Source organism: Garra rufa, chromosome 19 (assembly GCF_049309525.1).
Source record: "Garra rufa chromosome 19, GarRuf1.0, whole genome shotgun sequence".
NCBI lineage: Eukaryota > Metazoa > Chordata > Actinopteri > Cypriniformes > Cyprinidae > Garra > Garra rufa.
In genome coordinates, this window is record NC_133379.1 from 25,908,246 (window position 1) to 25,933,670 (window position 25,425).

The 25,425-nt window shown below is 36.3% G+C and overlaps 1 protein-coding gene across 1 annotated transcript in view; it reads right to left on the reverse strand.

The window, feature by feature from the left end:
- Positions 1-25,425, reverse strand: part of tnksa (tankyrase, TRF1-interacting ankyrin-related ADP-ribose polymerase a) — a 154,521-nt gene that overhangs the window by 78,734 nt on the left and 50,362 nt on the right. The window contains exon 4 of the mRNA XM_073824012.1: positions 1,538-1,574. Within this exon, the coding sequence (XP_073680113.1) occupies positions 1,538-1,574 (37 nt within the window). The remainder of the gene's footprint in view (positions 1-1,537; positions 1,575-25,425) is intronic.

Here is a 25,425-nt window from a genome sequence, read left to right on the forward strand (position 1 = left end):
GCTGTCTGCAGAGTTGTGTTCTTTTCATCTAACACTGCAAGCTGTCATAGGATATTTAGTCAGATTTTAATGCTCTCTCAATCACGTAAATTTTTGTTTACATTACATCTCTGTTATCACGAAACCCAGACACAACAAAAACAGCTCTGATCACAGCATCCTCGATCCACTGGTTGGTGACGTTTGTAAATGCCGGCAATAAAGACGTCGCTGTTGGCCTTTTTAGAGTTCCTGCTGCCGGTGCGAATGCAACCAGGAAAGCAGTCTGATTCTCTAGGAACCACCATGCTGGCTAGTTCCTCGAACTTTGCGGTGCAAAAGCCCCAGTATTAGCTGCAGAACAATGTAGTGGAATGTGTCAACATCAAGTTTCCCATTTTTGGAAACTGTCAGGTTCTTGTAAGCAGACTCTTTGCTGTCATAGAGGAGCTTTCCTCAGGTCAAGCCTTGCCAAAACAGTAAGGTTTGTTCATCCCCAGTCGCTCTGGTCTCCTCCTGCCAGTAACTACAGATAACCAGCTTCAGTAAACAACACAAGATCCTTCATTTAAATGCACACTCTGCCACCGACATGGAAAAATAGGACTGGCTGGGAGATTACAACTGGGAAGAGAGGCTGAGAAATGGGAGGGTGTCATCAATCTTCTTGATGCGTTTGCAGATGCATCCTGGTCTTCGGGAGATTACCACTAAGAGGAGCGCAGGCCATAAGTCAAACTCGACTTTCTTGTGAATTGTTTGTGTGTCTATCGGCTTTGTCCATCTTCCATTCCGCAAGTCTCTACAAACAATTCTCAATTCATAGGGTTCCTCGTGCCGTCTTCGGGAGGTGGGGACCGAGATCAACTTAATTCCATAACAACGAAGCCTCCTGTGATCATATGTGTTCCTAATGATCTTTCTTCCTAACGGTGGAGAGAATTACAAGGCCTTTGTAGTTCCTTTCTCTCTTGATCATTAAAACAACAAGAGTCCTGATTTGTATCCATGCTGCGGGCTGTGCCTGAAGGCAGGGGTATAAAAAAGGGGGGCAAAGCCAATGGAGATGTAGACCAGAGTATGAAAAGGAACATCTTTTCTCAGTGACTGCTGGGATCGCAGACATGTCAGATGTTTCCAGAGGCGTTTTGTTTCAACGTGGCAATGCATCTCATGGTGACAATCAGGGCAAGGAGTTTCCTTGGACAACAGGTAGGATGTGAAGGTCTGTGTCTCTTTCGCATCCTCTTTCTCTGGTTTCAAATCATTAAAACCAAATTCATCACATAGAAAAAAGCATTCTGCCTATGGCATGCTGCTAAACGGAAAGTCTCAGGCTCCTCCAGGCCATCACATGTACATATGAGAGCGCATCTACTGAGTCAGAAATCCCCGGCCCTGATGGCACCTGCTCCAACACAAGCCTTAATTTACATCCATGTGCACAGACAAAAGAAAAACAGTGACTATGGAAACAGTACGAGGGAGGGAGGAAGAGAACGGAATCATGGGAGAGTGGGAAATGAGATGAGGAAAGGTTGAGAAGGCTTGTACTCACCTCGCAGCTTCCAGGAGTTCGTCCTTCTTGTATTCGCCTAAGTGATTACAAAAAATCATGGTGTCAGAGGCAGACAGGATGAAGGACGTACAGCAGCAGCAAGAAGCCAGAGTAACTAAGGAGCAGCGGACCGCCGGCAGACACGCTTAAACACACGCGCGCACAGGCATCAGTGCACCAACGCTGCCTCGCTTTTCTCTCGTTCTCTGCCTGGCTCTCTCTTCTGGTGGTGGTGTCGCCGAGCACCAACCCCGCTCGCCTGATGAAACCGTGACGTTGAGCAGATTGTGGACGCGGCATCGGCAGTGTCTTGGATACGACGGACGAACTGACGCATATCCCTGTTCACTCCACAAATTAAATGGCTCTCTTTCTCAGGCAGACAGAAAGCACACACACATATATACAAACACACACATACAGCCCTCCCCTTGTATACAGTGAGCCCAATACTTCCCTTCTACTGTCTATTTTATGTTTGTATAGGAGGAGCCGTTGCTGTGATAACACGAGATAAGGCAAAGGGGGGGAAATATGTAATAAACAAATGCCGCCCGCCCCGCTCTCTCTCTCCCACCCCCCTTACCCACAATACCCGGCCTCCCAGCCAATCAGAGAGACTCAACTAATTCAGCTGTGATTCCTCCCCACCCCCACATGTGCTCTCACTCGCTCTCTCTACCGAGGCTTGTGGAGACAAGAGAAGTGAGGAATAAGGGGGGAGGATGCAAAAAGACAGGGCGAATGAGGGAGGGAGCGGAAAAAGCAGTGGAAAGGCATGTGGAAATGTTGTGGAGAGGTGGATATCATGACATATGGGCTGCATGCAGGGGGTGTTTAAACATCAAAATGGCTAAAACAAAATGCTGCAAACAAGGCTTGCTTGCCGTTTTGTGCCAGGCGCAAACAAAAGGCTATGAATCACAAGCGGGGAAGGATGGTAATAAAGCAGAAAACAGCGTGTCTGGAAGACTCATTACATCCCTGCGTGCTCGTCAGGCCATCGGTTGCATGTTTTCACCGATAGGACGGCCAACCTTTGAGCCTGACGACCCCCAACTGAGAGATCCAAATGGAGTACGGCGCACAAAACACAAAAACACACATAGGGTCTAAAAATACGTTTTTGCCGACAGTAGGCCCGGGAATTTGTATTTTGCATAGTTTTTATAAAAATATACATATTTTTGTCCACAGGACAACTGGATTGTTTATCAAGTTTCCACATTAGCAACACATTTACAGTATTTTTAATTATGTTAAATGTTAATTTCAACATACTAATCAGGGGCTTTTTTTTTTTTTTTAGAGCAAGCAGGTGAGGCAGTGCCTCCTCAAAATATTGGATGAGAAAAAAAATAAGGCTGTTGTGATTCCTTGATTCAATTAAAGTACTCAATTTGGACAAATCTGTGTTGAGTAACAGGCAAAATACTGCACGCACGAGAATTCACACAAATTTCATTTACATGCGTAGAGCACATCAAACTCCATCTGCATATTGTTGTGAGTTTGGGTTTATTATAATGTTAATCTGGGATTGCAGCTTGTGCCATTTCATCAGATTTGTAGGGTAAATCATTTATAAACCTATGCAAACATATCAATACCTTCCTTCATATGCTAACAGTTAATCGTGGTTTCAAAATAAAAGTTTAAACCCTTTATACGCTTTGATGTCCACATATTCAAGAAATTACGGTGGCTGCAGTAGCATTTAATAAAGAAATAGCCAAATATTAAAGATAAAGTGGACATTTGAATTAAACATTGTTTAGTCAGTTTTAAACAAAGATTAGATTGTGCAGTAAAGTGTAAAAACAATCGTCAAAAGTCATTTGTTATAATGCATAATGTACATTAGCTTTATGTTTATAATACATCATGTATTTTAAGTTTTGATTAATAAAACCTTATGATTACTTGCTTTTGATACTTTATCTGAAATAATTGTTGCTTCACTGCTATTATATATGTGTTTTAAGTAATTTTAAAGACTATTGTTTGCTTAGATCTATTTTTATCACCTCAAACAAATGAATTATAATTAGTCGATTACTCGATTAATCGTCAAAATAATCGCCAGACTACTCAATTACCAACATAATCGTTAGTGGTAGCCCTAGAAAAAAAACTTGTAGCACACAAAATATGCCAGTATTACAAAATATAACATTAGAGTGTGTGAAACGAGGCAATGCCTCCATTGCATTATGATTGGATATGACTTGGCTTATCCAATGTTATGTTGGCTGCGATTGGTCCATGTGATAAATCCCACCTAGTGTGTTCCTGCGTGATCTGTGTTCGCAAATCAGTCTAAATGAACAACATAATGGTGATAATGGGACGACTAACTAAAAAAGTAGGTAAACAAGTCACACTTTGACATAACCACTTTGTCAAAACAAGATTTAAAATAGCATAAAAACAATCTGTGGGAGTTTTTAGTGAGTAATCAGCTTGGTGAAATTTAAAGTACATCTCTGTGTCTGTGAGCAGTATTTACTAAGCTTTGATGCCATTTAATGAAATTCAAAAATAGTGAAAACTATTTAACTTTGAGGACTTTGCCTCTTCATTTTAGAACACCACTGCACGCCGCTGGCTTACTGTTAGTTCACAATATCTAATGCATTAACTAATGTTAACTTAAATCAGAGAGGAGCACATTACCATTTTAATAGCATGACTTAGACCATGCAATGTTGCATTTTCTAATAAAAGTATTGATTACTAGCAAGCAACTGTTTTATTTAATCAAGAAAGTAACATTTTTAATGCATTTGGTGCTTGGATTGTGATCATTCTTGACTCTGCATGCATATACAGTGGTGGCCAAAATATTTTCACCAGCTATAAATTGTTTTAAATCAGTTATTTCTATCTTTTGCTGTAGCGTGTCAGTAGGAAATATCAGTTTACTTTCCAAACATTCATTTTCCATTAATTGTAATAATCTGACAAGGAATCTGACAACAGCCAGTGCTCCACACAGAGATCTGATCTCATCATCATCCAGTCTGTCCGGAATGACATAAAGAAACAGAACAAACTGAGACGCATAAACAGATTTTCATTGTCAGTTAACTTCTATTCACTAAATTAAATCAACATTTGGTGTGACCATCCCTTATGTTTAAAGCAACTTTTGCCCTAGGTACAGATAGTGCGCATAGTTTTTCAGGTAGCTTTGCAGGTAGGTCTCTTGAAGCATCTTAAAGACGCTGTATAAGTTCTTCTGGATTTAGTCTGTCACAGTCTGTTCTGTTTCTTCATGTCTTTCTAGATCTCAGATCTCTGTGTGGAGCACTGACTCCTTGTGCAAACAAAAATCTCACTGGATTATTACAATTAATGGCAAAATTAATGTTTGGAAATGTAAACTGATATTTCCTACAGCAAAATATAGAAATATAGATAGACTTAAAAACATTTTTTTAGCTGGAGAAATTAGTAGTGTTCTAATAACTTTGGCCCCACTCTATATAAACCGTTCTAAAGACCTTTTTGTGTCTGACTGTTGATTGGCGTAAAAACCATGAGAGATAGACTAAACGACCTGAGTTACAGAGCGTGTTTAATGGATATCATACATTTCACTGCGTGTTACAATCTAAAGCACGCCATGAGAGATGAAAACTGCGACTCTTGTTGACGGCAAAATAAACCAGGAGTGAAATCTTGTCACGTCCTGGTCTGGTATTCTGAGAGTTTTTCTTGCTTAGTCAGTATTAAACCACTGAATGTCCCCAGGACAAATCACCTCCAGAACGCTAAGTGACATTATTGACAGGAAGGAGAGCTTTAAGAAAAAAGAGAGAGAGAGAGAGAAAGAGAAGAAAACACCACAGATGGTGAGGCAGAAAATATGACGACTTCGGAGACTATTAACGAGCTGCCTGCCAAGTTTAGCAATCTTTCATAACAGCATCAGAGAGACTATTAGTCTAGTCGTACTGTTGCAGTCAGATGTCAGATGCTCTCTCTGCATGAAAAGGATGCATGTTTACCCAAATGCTAAATAGAAAACCTTCACAATAATAAAACGGTCCAGATTTATACATTATCTGAAGTACATGTAATGCAAAACTCACTAGCATAACATGGGAGTTGGACTGACTTTCTCATTCAGGTGTCCTGCTAAAGTGTTCAAAGTTGTTGCTAGGAAGTTACTAACTGTTCAAAAATATTCACTAGTCCATTCTAAATGCGACATGGACTTGTGTTTTCAAACTCTGCCGCCTCAATATATGAGTATGTGAACATATAAACATATTCTCTAGAGTCACTTCTAAGTTTCTTTTGAGAAAAACTATCATCATATCATATACAAAGAGAAACTTAAAGGACTTCACGGCAACACGCTAAAATAAAAGTTTGGTTTAACTTGAAGAAACTGTAACAGAAATATATTACTATATATATATTATTATTTTATCAGAAAAACTAAATACACATCAGTATTTAAAAAAAAGCAATAATAATATAGTTATAAAATCAATTATTACAGTTTAATGAAAGCATTCAATTCCAGAAAATCCAGAAAATGAATGGAAAACACATAATTTGGTACAAATAAAAATTAATTTCAGAAAAAAAAATCATAGGGCCTTAAAAATATTATTTTTTGTTAAACTTATTAAATTGGTGTAAAAATTGTGTATGTTTTATGATTTCAATTAATTAGACATGCTTTTTGATTCATATTTTTTTATTTTACTATTAAAACTGAGTCAGAGAAAAATTAAAACATGGAAAAAAATTAAATCCAGAAAAATTACAACAAATTTTGAAAAAAAAAAAAAAAAAAAAAAACAGAATTTGGAAAAAATAGGGATTTTATAGGGCCCTATATATATATATAAAATTAGGGCTGTCAATCGATTAAAATTTTTTTTTTATCGCGATTAATCGCATGGTTGTCATGAGTTAACTCGAAATTAATCGGATATTTTTATCTGTTCTAAATGTACCTTAAATTAATACTTTATATCAACTAATACTCTAATCAACATTGGCATGGACAAATATGGATGCTTTAAGCAAATGTGTTTATTATTAGTGAAACCATACTCGACATAGAGCATGAACACTAGACGTGTTTCAAAGGTCATAGATGTTTTTCAAATAACTTGTTCATGTCTATTCAACACATGGAGAGAAAAAAAAGAACATAGAAATACCAGGTTCCCATTACTTCTCTTTCTTTGCACTGAGCAATTTACTTACACAAGTCTGTTTATATTATTTGCAGAACAGGGCAGCTCACTTCTTCTGAACATGCAAAATGTACATTTATTACTACATTTGTTTGCCTCTCGGTGCCCACATACTGTCATTTGATGCAGCCAAGTTCTCAACAAAACTGTTTCCATTGTTATATTTTAGTGTTTCTGTTATCAGACAACCAAAGAAATATGAAATAATGACTGAAAAAAATCCTGAATTATGATCACGATTCAATCGCTGAAAAGAATCATTTACCGGCATCTGGACATAAGTCACTATTCCCTGCATTATTATGGTTGTTTTTAACTTCCTGTTTGAATGCTTTCACGATCCTTGGACTTTTTAGGAGTTTACCCGTTTAAAGTTATGTGATCGCAAAAACCTGCTTCTTTTATTTTTTTTAAGGTATTGTTTACGTTATAATGTACTGATTCGAGAGCCCGGTCTCATGAAAATACATACTAGTAGCACGATTTTCTGTTTCTATTTGGCGTGCTATTAATAAGCTGAAATTAACTTTGACGTGCATATAATACGCCATTTTCGCTTGCATACTCGTATGTGGCTTTACGCATCAACCCCACAGCACCAATCCTAACGCAGACCGACTCCGCTTGCATTCATTCAATATGGCAGAAGTGCCAGTACGCATGAAAGAGTGCAAGTACGCAAAAGGATAAAATACAGACGTGCCTGTGTACCGGCCCACTTCAAGCACTGGAAGCAACATAGCATCTGGTTTAACTGAAAGCGTTGCTCCTCTGCCGCTCGCTGAACAGAGCAGACGCAGATATGAAGAGAGGGAGGTGCGTGCGCATTGGGAGACCTCGCGCTCGTTCGGCAAAACCGGAGAGCCTCAGAAACTATATTAGGTTAGTCCAATTATGTGTTTATGTATTATTGCTAGACACTTTTCGCTAGGTTGGCAACACTGTGTATCCATTTCTTTAACTATGGGCTAGGTAATGGGTCAAACAGAAAATGCGTGCTGCATTAATCGCGCGTTAATAAAATCAGTGCCGTTAAAATGAATTTGCGTTAACGCGTAATTAATGCGTAATTTTGACAGCCCTATTTAGAGCCCGACCGATATATCGGCGGGCCGATATTAGGCATTTTCCAAACTATTCGGTATCGGCATTTATAATGGCCGATAAATGAATATTTAAAAAATAAAATAAAAATGGACGAAACACCCTTTAACCATGTCATGAGTGTTGGCGTTTGTATAGTTTGTCCACCAGAGGGCACTCTACACCGTCCCTGTTGGCAACACTCGTGTATAACGCGGGATTTCGGGGTTCTGATCCATAGTATTTTTGCGTGAAATTTCAAAATATTTGCATAGTTTTCAAAATGAATGTCCTGTGAGTGTTTATGCACATATGAGCACCAGCATAAACAGATTTAGTATCAAGCTTGTGCATAAAAGTTTGCTTTTCTTTTACACGTGTGTGAAATCCAATGACGCCAAGTGTGCGTTGCAGACTGTTGTTCAGCCGCGGCATTAACGAGTCACATAATGGATTTAGATCGCTAAATAGTAGGTTTTAGAAGGCAGGCAGCAACTGATGATTGAAAATGGTTTGATGTAGCTTGGTGGAAAGAATTTGAAAAGTGCAGGTAAAGGGATAAGCAAGCTGACATTGTAATTATAAGGTAGCTTATTTTTATACATTTTATTTATCAGAACTTTAATATATTTTGATGTTCCTCTGTTCTGTTGTGACAATAAAAGAAACAAGTTTCTTTTTAAAATGCATTATCATATTATGTTAGTTAAAACTCATAAATAACTACAAATTTAAAATTTGAAATCTGTTAATGTTTTGTTGCGCGTTTCTGAAATAAATAAAAAATATCGGCCAATATATCGGAATATCGGATTTTAAAACCAACAAATATTTGTATCGGTATCTGCCTTCAAAATCCTTTATCGGTCGGGCTCTAGCCCTAATATATATACATTTCCAACATTTATCAGGACATAAATAAAAATACAGAGCAGGAAATAATGTGCTGTGTATCAAACCCTCACTTTCATAAAACAACCCTGACTCAGACTCTAAACCAAATATGAAGGATTTTAATATTGAGGATATACAGAGCTGAGAGAAACCTCATAATACTAGAGGAAGCTGCACTTTAAACACTGAACACTCATTTTGACAATGACTTAATATTTTTGTTTGGGGTCCCAGAGTTCCCAAAGACATACAAGTATATAATAATAGAAGCCATTTTTAAATTAACCTCACATTTTCCTTTAGCTCTTTCAATATGTTCTTCTGAATCTAATCAAAACCCAGCAGGCAAATAATATTGATTGCTATGCCTGTATAGCAACACAGTAGACATGCTTTTTTAATTTTACCTTTTATTATAATTAGTTTTTAATTCATTCTTTTATTCAATAAAGATATATTAAATTGAGTCAGTGAAGACTTTTACACTGTCACAAAAAACTGTTTTTAAAAAAGTGCTGTTCCTTTAAACTTTCTACTCAAAGAATCCTGATAAAATATTAAAAAGGACAGATGTTTTCAACATTGATAAAAAGAAGAAATGTTTCTTGAAGTCCAAATCAGCATATTAGAATGATTTCTGAAGCATCATGTGACACTGAAGACTAGAGTAATGGCTATTGAAAATTTAGCAGGAATAAATGATATTTTAAAATATATTACAGGGCTCGAAATTAACTTTTTTACTTGGTAGCACTGGTGCTCCCAACTTTAAAAAGTTAGGAGCATCCCCAAAAATTTAGGAGCACCCAATTTCTTTTTAGTTATGCGCCGATCTTAATTCTTAATGGCCGATTCTGATTTACAGATTTTGATAGCCCCAAAATTAATTTACTAGCCCAAATTAAAAAAGATTTTTTTTTTTTTAATATAGAAAATCAGATAGGAGTCTAAATGTCAATCAAAAATGTTTTCAATACACAAATATAAACAAATATCAAGGAAGGAATTTTATTTCACCATTTAGTGTCGCTGCAGCATTTTAAAATATCGATTTAAGGCAATTCATGACCCTTTTTTTAAGAGCTGGGGTTGGACAACGTACGGTAGAATATTAAGCCATAAAATTACATGATTTGTAATTCAGATACAGACACAAAAACAAATATCTAATACAATGGCATTTCAACCTTTATACCATTATAAGGGATAAATCAAGCATATAATTTCTTATATTTATATAAGATATATAACATTAGTATTACTTAACTGTTTAGATTTTTAAAAGGCACATTAAATTCTTTCACATTTACACATGGATCGATAATTGCACTAATTTGACCATTAAAAGTTGAAAAAATGTATTACAAAATAAAAATTAATGTTTGTCACGAGGGGGCGCTTTAATAGCGCTGAAATAATACAGTTTCCATAGTAACAGCTGTACACAAATCAGCACTAACGCTGTTCTCAGACATGAATTGACAATGCAAACCACACGTTTCTGAGGACAGTCGGTTCCCTTCAGATACATTCATATAAAGACATCCGTGCTGCTTTTTGACTTAGAAACGTACAGCTTGCATATTTATTCAATGACATCATTGCCTTTTTGAAGATTTATCCAAACCTATCGCGATCGACTTTCTGTCTCTTAAACTTATACGTTAATCAAGACGTTTCTTATACCATTTTACATGTTTATAACTTTTTATGGCCTTGCATTTGATACAAATAAATTGAGGAGTTTTAAGGACCTGCAGAAGTCCTCTACTTCACGATAGTACGTCTGACAGTCCTGTGAAACATTCTGGTAGCCCGACTGGAAACACAAGAGCCCAGGGACGTCAGACTACCGATTTTACGAGCCCTGCCGGCTAATATCTCAAATCTGCATTTAAGGTAATAATGTGAAGATTAACTTAAATAGTTATGTAATGTTGGAGACATCGTCACTGTATCAGCTCACAGCAGTCTGTGCACTGCAGTAGTTAGGATAGCGACAGTTTTGAAATCGAGTAGCACCACACTCATTTCTCTCACTCGCACAAATGCTTCCAAATATAATTTGAGGTCGCACAGGTTCATTTAAATGGTCGCAATTTCGAGCCCTGTATTAGAAAAAAATAATACTTTTCAGTAATATATTTCACAATGTTACTGCATTTTTATCAAATAAATGCAGCCTTGGTAAGGACTTCATTCAAAAACTGAAAAACTAAATAAATAAAAATAATAATTTAAAAAAATGACTATACCGCAAAAGTCTAAAAAGAAAAGTACTTGAGTATTACAATGAAAATCAATGTTAAATTGTTACGTTTTGTTTCAATTATTTAGACATGCTTTTTGGTTCAAATTTTTTTAATTGTACTATTAAAATAGAGTCTAGAAAAAAATAAAACATGGGGGGAAAAAACGAAAACCAGAAAAATTAAAACTTTAAAAAAAAAAACTGAATTTAGGAAAAAATAGGGATTTCATAGGGCCCAATATATTAAAGAAAAAAGAATTTGTGAAAAAAATAGGGATTTCATAGGGCCCAATATATATACATTTTTATTTTACTATTAAAACAGAGTCTAGAAAAATTAAAACATGGGGGAAAAACAAAAAAAACAGAAAAAATAAAAATAAAAATAATAAAAATAAAGAAATTAAAGAAAAAATAATTTGGGGAAAAAAATAGGGATTTCATAGGGCCCAATATATATACATTTTTATTTTACTATTAAAACAGAGTCTAGAAAAATTAAAACATGGGGGGAAAAAGAAAACCAGAAAAATTAAAACAGGCGGGAAAAACGAAAACCAGAAAAATTAAAACTTAAAAAAAAAAAACTGAATTTGGGCCCAATATATATACATTTCCAGGACTTCATTTAAAAAATGAAAACCAAATAAATAAAAATAATAATTTAAAAAAATGACTAAACAGCAAACATCTAAAAAGAAAAGTCCTTGAGTATTACAATGAAAATCAAATGTTAAATTGTGAAGTTTTATCATTTCAATTATTTAGACATGATTTTTGGTTCATATTTTTATTTTACTATTAAAACAGAGTCTAGAAGAATTAAAACATGGGGGAAAAAGAAAACCAGAAAAATTAAAACTAAAAAAAAAAAAAAAAAAAAAAAACAGAATTTGGGGGGAAAAAAAACAGGAATTTCATAGGGCCCAATATATATACATTTCCGACATTTATCAGGACTTGAAAAACCAAATAAATAACAATAATAATTAAAAAAAATGTCTAAACAGCAAAAGTCTAAAAAGAAAAGTCCTTGAGTATTACAATGTAAATCCGGCATATGGTTCATGTAAAATTCACTGAAGGATTTATCTGGTTTTTATCTGTTGTTGTATCTCTACGAGTCTATCCCTTCAGGATGTGCACAAATGATCATTTCCTCCCTCTTCAAACACTGCCACTGAAGCAAGGCCTAATCGCCTCTCTGACTGAACCGTGAGTACACAGGTTGCTTGAATTTCAGTATATTTTTTGTGTGGGTGGGTGCGAGAGCAACAACTCAAAGCAAACATGCGCAGCCCGAGGACAAATGACCTGCCTTTGATTTCCGGGCCGACACACTGATAAAGTGCACTTGGCAAAGTGATAGAGTGCACTTCAGTCTCTTGCTGTGAAGGGAGTTGTGTGCGTGGTGCACGGCTGTGAGTGAGGAAAGGTTAGGGGGAACTGGCATGTGTGGTCCGGGCGACTGGACCCCTGCCTAGCTGTCTCAAAGAAAGAGGATTTAACAGGACGGGTAGGTGGTGTTGCATCGTAAAGGTGCTCTCCACGTAAGCCTATATACGGCTCCTTGACAAACACACTTTTGCTGAGATATGATGGGAAACGAAGGACAAATCCTGTTTGCTGCGCCGCACAATTTTCTTTCTGGAGCCAAAATAAACATTGGGAGATTAGCTTAATTTCCTCTTCCTACACCGTATTCATCAGCACACGTGTTTCGTAACACTGAGGAGTCTTTAAACCTCCTTATTCATTTTCTTTTTGAACGTTAAATGATTATCTGAATGTTTCTGTGACACTTTTAGCAGTTGTATGCAAAAAAATAGTACATTTATTCATTTCGCAGACTCTTTTATCCAAAGCGACTTACAAATGAGGACAATAGAAGCAATCAAACCAACAAAACAGCAATAATATGTAAGTGTTGTGACAAGTCACGGTTAGTGTAAAGCAGTACAAATAGCAAGGTTTATTTAAATAATAAATAAAAAGAAAACAAATACATAGAAAAAGAACAGAGAATGCTAGTGTTAGAGGGTACTTTTTTATGATAAATAAAAAGGAAACAAGCAGATAGAATAGAAATGTTTTAGAACAGAGAATGCTACTGTTAGAGGGTTATTTTTTAATAATAATAAAAAAAAGAAAAGTAGATAGAAGTGAAAAGAAATGTAGTATCCAGTGATAGAGGGTAGTTCTTTATGATAAATAAAAAGACAACAAGTAGATAGAATAAGAAAAATAATAGAGAACAGTCACAACAAGTGTTACAGGGTCAATTTTTTTGTTTTAAAAAAGAAAATAGAAAAATGATAGAGAACACTAGTGTCAGAGGGTCATTTTTCATGAAAACAAAAAACAAGTAGACATAATTGAAAAAGAACAGAGAACTCTAGTGTTAGAGGGTTAATTTTTTAATAACAAATAAAAAAAACCAAGTAGATAGAATTAAAAAAAGAATAGAGAACGCAAGAGTTAGAGGGTAATTTTAAATAAATAAAAAAACAAGTAGATAGAATAGAAAAGGAATAGAGAACGCAAGTGTTAAGGTGCGTTCACACCGGACGCGAATGAAGCGGCAAGCGCGAGTGATTTACATGTTAAGTCAATGCAAAGACGCGAATAGCCATCCTGCGGCGCGAAACGCGCGAATGAGGCGGCGCGAAACGCGCGAATAGCGCGAATGGCGCGGCGCGCATTGAGCGTTTCAAGCGACTGCCGCGCCATTCGCGCGAATCGCGCGAAACGCGCGAGTTCAAAAATCTGAACTTCGGCGGAATTCCGCGCCGCGGTAACCAATCAGGAGCTTACTCTAGTAGTGACGGAGGCAGAAATCCGAAACAACAATGGCGGACAAAATCACCGATGCTGTCTGTGGTTCCTCGGAGCTGTACGATACATCTTTGGACTTTTGTAGAAACAGGAATAAAAGGGATCTTGCTAGGAATAAAGTGAGTGAAGAGGTCGGACAATCTGGTTAGTTTTAAAAAACGCTCTTTACTCAATTTAACCTACATATACATACATATTGAGACTACAAGCAAGCTAAAGCTGGCAAATTGAGCTCATTCACCTATTTTACAACTACTTTCCTTCTGACGAGTGGCAGAAGCCCCTCCCTTGACGCGAATTCGCGTCTGTTGTGAAGAAAATGTCACGCGCGAATGACGCGAATTTTACCGCGCGAATGGCGCGAGTAAACTCAAATGTTCAAGCGTTCAACTACGCGCGAATAGCGCGTTTTTTCCGCGCAAGTCGCGTCCGGTGTGAACGCACCATTAGAGGGTAATTTTTCATAAAAATAAAAGAAAACAAGTTGATTGAACAGAAAATGAATATAGTATGCTAGTGATGGAGAGTAATTTATGATAAATAAAAAAAAGTAGATAGAATAAGAAAAATTATAGAGGACACTAGTGTTAGAGGGTAACTTTTTTAAGTTCATGAATAAAAAGAAAACAAGTAGACAGAATTGAAAAAGAATAGAGAACTCTAGTGTTAGAGGTTTAATAATAATAGGGTTAATAATAAATAAAAAGAAAACAAGTAGATAGAATAGAAAAGGAATATAGTATGCTAGTGATAGAGAGTAATTTTTATGAGAAATACAAAGAAAACAAGTAGATAGAATAGAAAAAGAACAGAAAACGCTAATGTTAGAGGGTCATTTTTTTAATTAATAAAAAGAAAACAAGTAGACAGAATAGAAAAAGAACAGAAAACGCTAGTGTTAGAGGGCATTTTTTGTCATAAAAATACAAGAAAACAAGTGAATAGAATAGAAAAGAAATAGTATGCTAGTGATAGAGGGTAATTTTTATGATAAATAAAAAGAAAACAAGTAGATAGAGAATATGAGAGTTACAGGGTCAATTTTTTATTAAAAAAGAAAGAAGATAAAATAAAAAATGATAGAGAACGCTAATGTTAGAGGGTCATTTTATCATAAAAATAAAGGAAAACAAGTAGATAGAATAGAAAAACAATAGAGAACACTACTGTTAGAGGGTCATTTTTTAATAAATAATAAAAAGAAAACAAGTAGATAGAATAGAAAAAGAACAGAGAACTCCAGTGTTAGAGGGTTATTTTTTAATAACAAATAAAAAATAGAATAGAGAACGCTACTGTTAGAAGGTCATTTGAAATAAATTAAAAAAAAAACAAGTAGATAGAATAAAAAGGGAATAGAGAACTCTAGTCTTAGAGGGTAATTTTTTATAATAAAATGAAAAAAATAGTTTGATTAGAAAATGAACAAAGAATGCTATGGGACATTTTTAAAAGATACACTAGAAATACATAGAGACCGCTAATGATAGAGGATTATTTGTTTAATAAATAAATAGTAGATAGAATAGAGATACTAGGGATGCAATTCGGTAAACAAAATTATTTGGCTAAAAATAGCACAAAAAAAGGCAGAACAAACGATACCGAACAATGACGTGACGCAATCATATAGAGCCATTACACTGTAAAAAATTTGCTGTAGTTCTGCAGCTGGTTGCCAGTAACTTACTGTAGATTTTTAATTTATGTTATTTACTGGCAACAGTTTGTTCAAAGTTAAATGAACATTAAACATTAACAAGTCTTTGTCTTTACAGAATAAAACTATAAAATAACAACCTACTGCAAAGCATTCTGGGAACCAGAAACCTTCATCAACCTTTTTCTGTTTTTTTCCTTCAGATTTTGGTTCCCAGAATGCTTTGCATGAGGCTGTTATTTTAGTTTTATTCTGTAAAGATAAAGACTTGTTAATGTTTAATGTTCAATTAACTTTGAACAAACTGTTGCCAGTAAATAGCATAAATTAAAATCTACAGTAAGTTACTGGCAACCAGCTGCCAGTAATACTGTAATTTCTACAGATTTTGTTTACAGTGTAGTTTAACATTCATACATGTTAGTATTGTAATTTTACTGTTGTTCTGTAAAAATAAAATAAAAAAAAGACAAAAATAATGATAATAATTACAACAGCTCTATTAAATGTATTATTACATTCACACAGTATTCAAATTAGGATCTGTAATATTTTCTAATGCTTTAAAAGAGCCTCTTCTGCTCAGGAAGGCTGCATTTATTTGTACATTAAAAATACATGACTGAATCAAGAAGGGGGTCTTAAAATGGCCTAAGAATATTATTTTACTAACTTTAATTTTAAGTTAAATTGTGCTTTGTTGGTATGCTACAATGTCCAATAGAATGTTAAAATGTTCAGTTTTAAGTAAATGTTTTTAATTTGTTGTAACTGATTTTTTTCTTTGAAAAGTTAGACAAAACTGTAAAAAGCAATTCAAAAGTAATTTATGCAATTGTGAAAAAAAAACATGTTTGGTATTCGGCCTTCGGCCCTCGGCCCAATGTTTCATTTTGTTCGGTTTCAGTCAAAAATTTTCATTACGGTGCATCTCTAAGAGATACAAGAGACACTAAAGTGACCTTTTTTATTAAAGAAAACAACCAGATAGAATAGAAAAGGAATAGCGAATGCTAGTGTTTGAGGGATATTTTTTTTTTAAATAAATGTAATAAATGTATAATAAATAAAAGAAAACAAGTAGAATAAAAAAAGAATAGAGAACGCAAGTGTTTGAGGGATATTTTTTATAATAAAGTCATAATAAATAAAAGAAAACAAGTAGATAAAACAGAAAAAGAATAGAGAACGCAAGTGTTTGAGGGACATTTTTTATAATAAATAAAAGAAAACAAGTAGATAAAACAGAAAAAGAATAGAGAACGCAAGTGTTTGAGGGACATTTTTTATAATAAATAAAAGAAAACAAGTAGATAAAACAGAAAAAGAATAGAGAACGCAAGTGTTTGAGGGACATTTTTTATAATAAAAGAAAACCAGTAGATAAAACAGAAATAGAAAAGAAAGTGCTAGTGTTAGAGGGCTAAGGCTTTTTTAATAAATAAAAAGTAGGTAGAATAGAAATAGAGGAGAGAGTGCAAGTGCTAAAGAAAAAAATCTCTCACTTTACAAGGTCTTTAGGACATATTTACTTTCTGCATTAAACTTTTATACAACATTCAGTTTAAATATGCCATATGCACTGATCTAATATCCAACCGCATTTCTAAGATATTTGCAACCATAAATGTAAATGTAAATGTATAAGCTAAATTCACTTTGCTGTATTAATCCATGAAATGAATTCCACCCATTTCATTATTCAAAGGTGACACTGAACGAGCCACTGAACTAACACTTATGTATAAACACACTGTCAGACAAAGATGTGGCTGTGATATAAAATAATTTCCTTCAAGGTTTTTTTGCACATCATTTGCATATATGTTTTCTTCATTTATCTCAGTCTATCAAGCTTTTGAGCTGTAAAAACTTGAGAGAGATTTACATATTTTTACAAAGTGCCTGATTTTTACAGCAGGGGTGGCCTTATGGATAATGTTTGTGTCGCTCTGAAAAGCATTAATGGGTTTAATGCTTCATTTCTACTGAAGGGAAAGAGCGTGAGACTGTAAAAAGATATCTCAGGCAGCACATTTAACTAAATAAATCTCATTTATAACAAATATAAACTAAATATACAGCCAAAGTATCATTCTTTCCACTGTGCTCTGTGATAAGCGCCCACAGCGTCGCACTAACCAGCAAACTCCTTCATTCCTCCCATTAACTGGCAAATGCGCAGCTCATTCCCAAAGCTGATTGAGGAAATAAACCATATTGAGAGGAGCTGCAATGTTCACCTTCTGTTAATATAACTCATGAGTCACAACTCAAGGCAAGAGAGACCCAAGTGCGCCAACACACAGCCGAAAGCAAAAGACTGATGATGCCTCTGACAAGACCTGCAACTCAAATGATTGCTTTGTGGGCTGCAATTTATATAAACACGGTGAAAAAACCCCTTCGGTTTTGGATCACTGACTCCAAATGGAAAGTTCTTGGGACTAGGCATTAAAAGATCAGAGCCCTGAGACATGGTCACAGTTTACTGACGGCGAAGTGGATCCCTTCTGCCAAACGGAGAGCTGGGAATTGGAACCTAAGCCACGGAAAACAATCCAGCTGAGCCCTCGCCTCTCCTCTGGCTACACCGGAGAATTTAGCTGTCAATCAAAACCTTGGCATACCCTGAATGAGCCATTAAAGAGAAAAATGTTTTAGGGTTTGAGCCGTGAGGTATCGCTTCCATTCAGTCAGGACATTAATTTCACATCCTCAATAGCGGGAAAACACAATTAAGTATAACCATAATTCGAAAATATCGCTTCTTCGGTAGCCTATGGCTTACTAAAGTAAATAAGCAGCACGGAAGCTAATAAGCTAACCTCAGAAAGTGTGTTTCTCAGACATCAAGAGCCTTAAAGGATTCTAGTGGGTCATGTACTGCTTGGATGGAATCTTAAGTAGTTTTTTCCCCATATTGGGATATCAGTTGCTCTCTGTGTGGTTTGCTAAGCAATAGATGTCAATGTTGGTCGATGTATAGCAACTGAGGCGTATCAAAGTCCATTTAGAGCATGTCGGTGCACTTGGCGGCCATTTTGGAAACATTCTCATGTAGCTATTTTCTACCTAGGCAAACAAATACACCTCCTACTTGAATACAGAGGAATGGGAAAGGTCATATAAGTTCAAAACATATATATTAAAGTCATTTCTTTCTTCAGTCGAAAAGACATTAAGGTTTTTTAGGAAAACATTGCAGGATCTTTGTCAATATAGTGGACTTCAATGGGGATCAGTGGGTTGAAGGTCCAAATTGCAGTTTCAAATCAGCTTTAAAGAGCTCTACACCAGGGTTCCCCAAATCTTACCCTGGAGGTCCAATGCACTGCAGAGTTTAGCTCCAACCCTGATCACACTCACCTACCTGTTATTCTCTAATGATCCTGAAGACCTTGATTAGCATGCTCAGGTGTGTTTGATTAGGGTAAGAGCTAGTCTCTGCAGGAAAATGGATCTCGAGGTCCAGATTTGATGATCCCTGCTCTACACGATCCCAGCCGAAGAATAAGGGTTTCCAACAATTGGAAAGGTCACTTGTTTAGTTCTTCGCCTGGGCACTCCCGTTCAAAAAGGTAGGGTAGGGTGAAAAAAATCAAATTTTCTCCTTAAACTTCAAAATCGTCTAACATCGGACCTTTGACCTTTTTTGTAAAGGGTGTTTGACTTTTTGTGCATGTTCATTTTGTAAACATGTGTGACCTTTCCAATGTGACTACATAATGCATGAAGTCGAACCAGTGCAAGACGAGCATTTGTGGTTAAAAGGTACATACTTTTTTTTTTTTTTTTTAGAAAATGATTGATTGTTTCGCTAGACAAGACCCTTATTCTTTGGCTAGGATTGTGTAAAGCCCCTTGAAGCTGTACTGAAACTGCAATTTGGACCTTCATTGAAATCCAATATATGAAGAAAAATCCTGGAATGTTTTTCTCAAAAACCTTAATTTCTTTTCGACTGAAGAAAGAAAGACATGAACATCTTGGATGACATAGGAATGAGCAAATTATCAAGAATTTTTGATTCTGGAGTGAACTAATCCTTCAATTTAAGTTAAGTTGAAATGACTTATACAGTTGATTGTACTTAAAAATTTAAGCAGCAATAAAAAAATTATAATAAAATAATTAAATTTTTTAGAGCTAAAAATAAACTTTTTAAAAAAAATTGAGAAAATATTATTTAAATATTTTTATATTTATCTCATTTAATAATAATATATTTGATATAAATTACATAAAATATATTGAAATAAACATTCAACTGATCAAAAGTGACAGTAAAAACTATTTCAAATGAATCCTGTTTTTTTAGAACTTTCGATTTAAGTAACACTTTTTACGAAATTATTAAGCAGCACATTGATGATAATAAGCAATGTTACTTGAGTTACAAACCAACATATGGTTTCTAAAGGACTATGTGACACTAGAGTAGAATAATGGCTACTGAAAATTCAGCTTTGCCACAATAGGAAGAAATTACATTTTAAAATAAATTAAAGTCAACATGAAATCAACATTGAATTTTTTCGGTTTTAATATGAATATGTTAGCCTTAAGGGTTATCTGTAAGCTAGTGTGCTCCAAAACAATGACAAAATTCGCATTTAGAAGATATACGCATTCAAAGTTTAGTCACTAACTTCCACCAATATGGATCAAAGATGCACTACCTTGCACTTCAGCTTCTCAACAAACTTTCTGTCCAATCGAACGCTCTCTAGAGTCCCACCCCTACACTATAAACAGACACTGAAGCTGCAGCTGAAATCGGTCACTTGTTAACAGAATTAGTATTTTCTGTACTGTGAATGGCACGTAGTGCACTATATAGGTGATAAGGAATGATTCAGACAGTGTAAATATGCTTTCCATTGGGGCGAAAAAAGTCTTGAACCGTGGTCCAGAGATGCGATAACATGGAGCGGATCATATGTGCGAATCGGCGCAGACCACAAAACGTATCAGACCCATTTGAATTCTACAGAGAATAGTATATTTTATAGCGATATGGATGAGATTGTGGCTGTAATATGATGTCAAATGCATCTTTTACTCAGTTAAATGGCTCTGGCACATATACAAGTGAAACATTATTTAAAAAAGGAGGCGGGACTGCTTGATATATCCCGCCCTGTCTTCCTGTTTCAGTTGAAATTATATCAACACGTAGAATAATGTGCGTGTTTCAAAGCACTTCAGTGGACCTTTAAAGGTCCCATATTGTACACATTTCTGGAGGTTTATTTTAGTTGTTGATGTCCTTAAGAATATATATTTGCGGTATAAGTGCCAAAATCCATCTCAATATATTTTTACAGCTCCTTTTTTAGGAGCTCTGTCAAAAACAGGTCGATTTTGGCCCATCTAATTAATATTCATGAGCCTCTCTTCTGATTGGCCTGTTGTTTTCTGAGTGACGCACAGCCAGGCCAATCACAAGTAACTACGGTCATGTATCGTTGTAGCCGAACCCAGAGCCATAGCGAGAGCCTAGCCTGCTGATACTCAACAAGATATTTCAGAATGATCATTAATGTTTTTTCTTTTTCAAACACTGAATGCAGTAAGCTACATAACTGTTGCTTTAGTAAAGCCCCTTTCACAATGCGCACTGATTCTGGAAAATTACGGGAACGAGCGCTGTGTGAACAAAAGCTAGAACCATAAAGGCAGTGTTGTAGTGATGATGCACGTTACCCTGCGACTCTTCAAGACAAAAAAAATATGTGCAAAGTGGAATGAAGTGGCGATCGGGCAGAGCCAGCTCCTCACTATCAGCGCTGAAGCACAGTTTGTTCAGGTTAGTTTCAGTTTAGTGAAACGTATGCGTCGCATTACATCTCACATCCAAACGTCACATGTCTTTATGGGTTGTGTGTAAAGCACGCACAGATTCCGGAAAACAACTGTGAATGAACCAAATCAAACAACTCCGGAACAAATCATGGGACACATTATCCGTGTATTTACCGGAATCACTGTGTGAAAGAGGCTGAAGTTGACGTGACAGTGGTCTCTTATATTCACGTTGTTCTGAAGTAGGGCTGCAACTAACGACTATTTTAATAGTCGACTAGTCACCGACTATTGAAACGATTAGTCGACTAATCGGATAATTATTCAATTTTTCTCAAATTTAGCATGAGATTGCTTTAATTATGTGGAAAATTATAGTAAGCACAAGAAAGAAGGGGGTACTTCAATAAAAAATTCATATTTTGCTGCTGATAGGCCAATTCATACTAAAAGTAAATAAAAATGCCCTGTCTAAAACCAATTAGGCACAGTGCTCGGTCAGTACAGACATAAATGCATAAATTAAGAAACTCTATAATTTTTTTAATGGACAGGCACATTTGTTTTATAAGAAAAAATAAATTAAAATCAAGTAAACATGTTCTTCCTGTAAACCATCAGCAGCAATAAAACAGTAAACAAAAATGTATATCCAAAACAAAACGTATTGGCTTCCATGTTATTTAAATCTTACCGAGGCCAGCCAAACTCCGTTTCATTCAACTGTCCGACGTGCTTTCTCTTTAAATGTTCGTGCATCACAGAGGTGCTGCCGTGATGCGCAAGGACTGCTTTACAAACCATGCAGGTAATATTTTAATTCGCCGTAGCAGGCTAAAATGCTCCCAAACTTTACTCCTGTTTCATACATACTCAGTCTGCAGTGCGTCTACAGTCCGTGTGCGTTACGTATGCGGTGCAGAAGAAGCACAGACTCGTTTTGCTTTCACACAGAACGCGTTTGCAGTCCGTACATTGTGAACGTTCTAATCCGTTAACATGGGTGTGGAAAAAAAAACGCACTCTGCAGACGGAGTATGTGTGAAACGGGCGTGTTTTGGTACGCGCAGCTGCTGCGTTGGACGCCGCCATTTCTGTATGTTATCGCTCAGCGTAGAAGCTGCGTATGTGCGACTCTCGGCAGAAAGATGCCTCACTCGGTTGTCTGGCGACAACATCGACAATGAAATTCATTGTCGACTATTTCTATTATCGATTTTTGTCGACAACGTCGACGAATCGTTGCAGCCCTATTCTGAAGCCTGTGCAATGATTCGACATCTATAGACTGAACAGGGTTTTCTCGACTTGTTTTCGTGTTGTTGTTGCTTAGCAATGTTATGGACGCAATGTTGTCTGGGTTTGACAAAAGGAGGGTGGGACGGTGGTTGGTGCTCGGGGCGGTGACTGAGTAGATCGGACGTCACATCTGTACGGAAGTCACAGCGGCTTGTGAAAATGAACAGCTACTTTAAGCAGGCTGTGTGCAGTTTACTGTGGATTGACTGTTTTGAAACTCATATGTCAGTTACATAGCCCCTTGACCTCAGTTATCATGAAAAAAGCCAGGAAATTTCGATTTTGACAATATGGGACCTTTAAAGCATAACAATATTTCACAATATTACTGTTTTTACTATATCTTTGATTAAATGCAGCCTTTAGAACATTTAAAAAAAAAAAAACTAAAATTAAATGATTTTAACACAACGTTCACTCAAAATTGACTACAACTGTGTTCAACACTAGAATATATGCATTATTCATTATTCATTGACAATGCTGCTGGTAGATTTTGGAACGGACACGAGGGAGAGCTAACACGGCTGTTAATTAGACAATATCGCTCTATCACTGCTGGTTACCCACTGCAGGAACTGCCATTTCACAGCAGGTCAACAATTAGAGATAGCTGTCTACACCGGCAAAAAACTCTAAACCCAACATTATGACTATGCTGTTGCATCACTGCCAAAAACTCAACCCGGCCAATCATAAGAACCTAAACCTCTCAAGAGAGCTCAAACAACCCTGAGTAAATCAGGACGTGCTGCGGCCCCCACTCTCCTTCAGTTGTTTTATCCTGCATCTGGAGAGTTTGATAACTAAGCTCATTATTTCTGTTTCTCTTCTCCCCATGTCTTCTGTATTTCTGCCTACCATCTTATTACAGGCAGGCCGGGCGGCTGCTCAGCCATGTGTAAAAACCAGGGAATTACAGCTCGGTGATAATAGCGACCATGGGCAACAGATAGCCTGGGAAGATGAATCGCTTTCTTCTCCATCATGGGACAGGAAAACATCAGCTAGACCAATTGGCAAAACGTCTGATCTCCCGATGATTTTCATTGTCAGGCTTTCGGAGCCATTATCCGTGTGGGCTGATTTGTCATTTCAAGAAAAACGCTGCAAAATAGTTGCCCCCGTCACTGAAAAGAAAGCGAAACGGATAGGTGACAGCCAACGGTGCGTGGCGGAATTTGCATGTTCTCATGGTAACCCTTCTGAGTAATGCTCTGGTGGATAAAGACAAATGAAAACTGGGGAGGGTGGATCTCAGGGCTGCGAGAATTCATCAGGGAGCCGATCGAAAGGCAGCACACCACGGTAATCAATGAGCTGTCAGGGATGGAGGGTAGGCTTGTCACCGAGGAGAACAAAGTGATGGAGCTCTTGCTGGGCCATGAGCATCTAACAGTAAGTGAAAATGGGTGGCCCTTAAAATATATATTCAATTGGAAAGTCCATTAGCCAGTTTATTTACAGGCCCTATCAAATAACACCTTCACATAGTGGTAAAAACCATATAGAACATTGGGCAAAATATTACACCTGTCGGTATTTTGTTTGTGGGGTTTGGAGCTTTGAAGGGATAGTTCATCAAAAAAATGAAAATTCTGTTCTTACTCATCTTCATGTCATTCCAAACTTGTTCATTCAACTTTGAAACTCAAATAAAGATTACTGCAGTGAAACATGAGATTAGGGCTGCAACAACGAATCGATAAAATCGATAAAAATCGATTACTAAAAGCGTTGGCAACGAATTTCATAATCGATTCGTTGTGTCACGCGACGCAGAGACATTTGGTTATTATTATATATATTTAAAAAAAATTGAGCGCAGAGCGGAGTGGACACATTCGGTCTCTCTCCCGCACTGATGCCAGCAGAGTTCGGCACCTCATAAGCTGTGTTTCCATCCAAAAATGCGAATTTAACTTATGCGCAAAACTGGAACATTTGAGCATAAAGCACCGTTTCTACATTATATATATATGCTGCCCCGATTTATATCAAACATGTTTGATATTTAAGCCTACTTTGGCTAGCGTACTTTCACAGCAGCCAATGCTCGATCGCAAAACAGCTGCTGTACGGGTCGTTGGATAGTGGAGATGGAGAAAACTACTTCTATAGTTTTTGTAACACTGTCTGTCTGTATAATGTGTCGAAAACATACCACAACCGTAAGGAGAAAGAGGAGCTCTGCTGAGGTGAAATCGTCTCAGTTTTGAATAGGGCTGTGACGGTGGCACGTTGTTTTTTTATATAGCCTACACTTCAGTCAGCGAACAAGCAGCCTAAAAACGCTAAAATAAATCAAAGAAATAATATATTTAATTAAGAAAGTAGCCTAAGAATATTATATAGGTTATTAAACAAACATTCCTTGTAAAAATGTCCGACAGCTCATCAATTTTTGGCCGACTGAATTTCCAGTCCGACTGTCTTTTTTTCTCTTTCTCTTCCTCATTACACAGCTGCTGTTTTAATAGCAAAGTGATTACATTTATTTTCGTTCCTTTAGTTTATAAAGTTAATTTAGAGATATATTTGGAACACTTTTTGTTTGTTAAATTCAAGTTTTTGTTTTTTAAAGTTATACCTAGCAAACAGCGGCAGACAGATCAAAAGCCTGCTTAATCCATTGCGATTTAAATTAAAATCCATTGATATAAAAAACTTAAAACATATCACACTATTAGTTTAATCATTCAATTAATATAAATCCAAAGTTTGTGCGGAGAGAAGCGCGCTTTGCAGCGCATGGAGACGCCAGTGCAATGTGGAATTTCTTTTTTGCTCATAAAGGTAAGAGTAATTTACCACCCGGGCCGGAACTGTAAAGGGT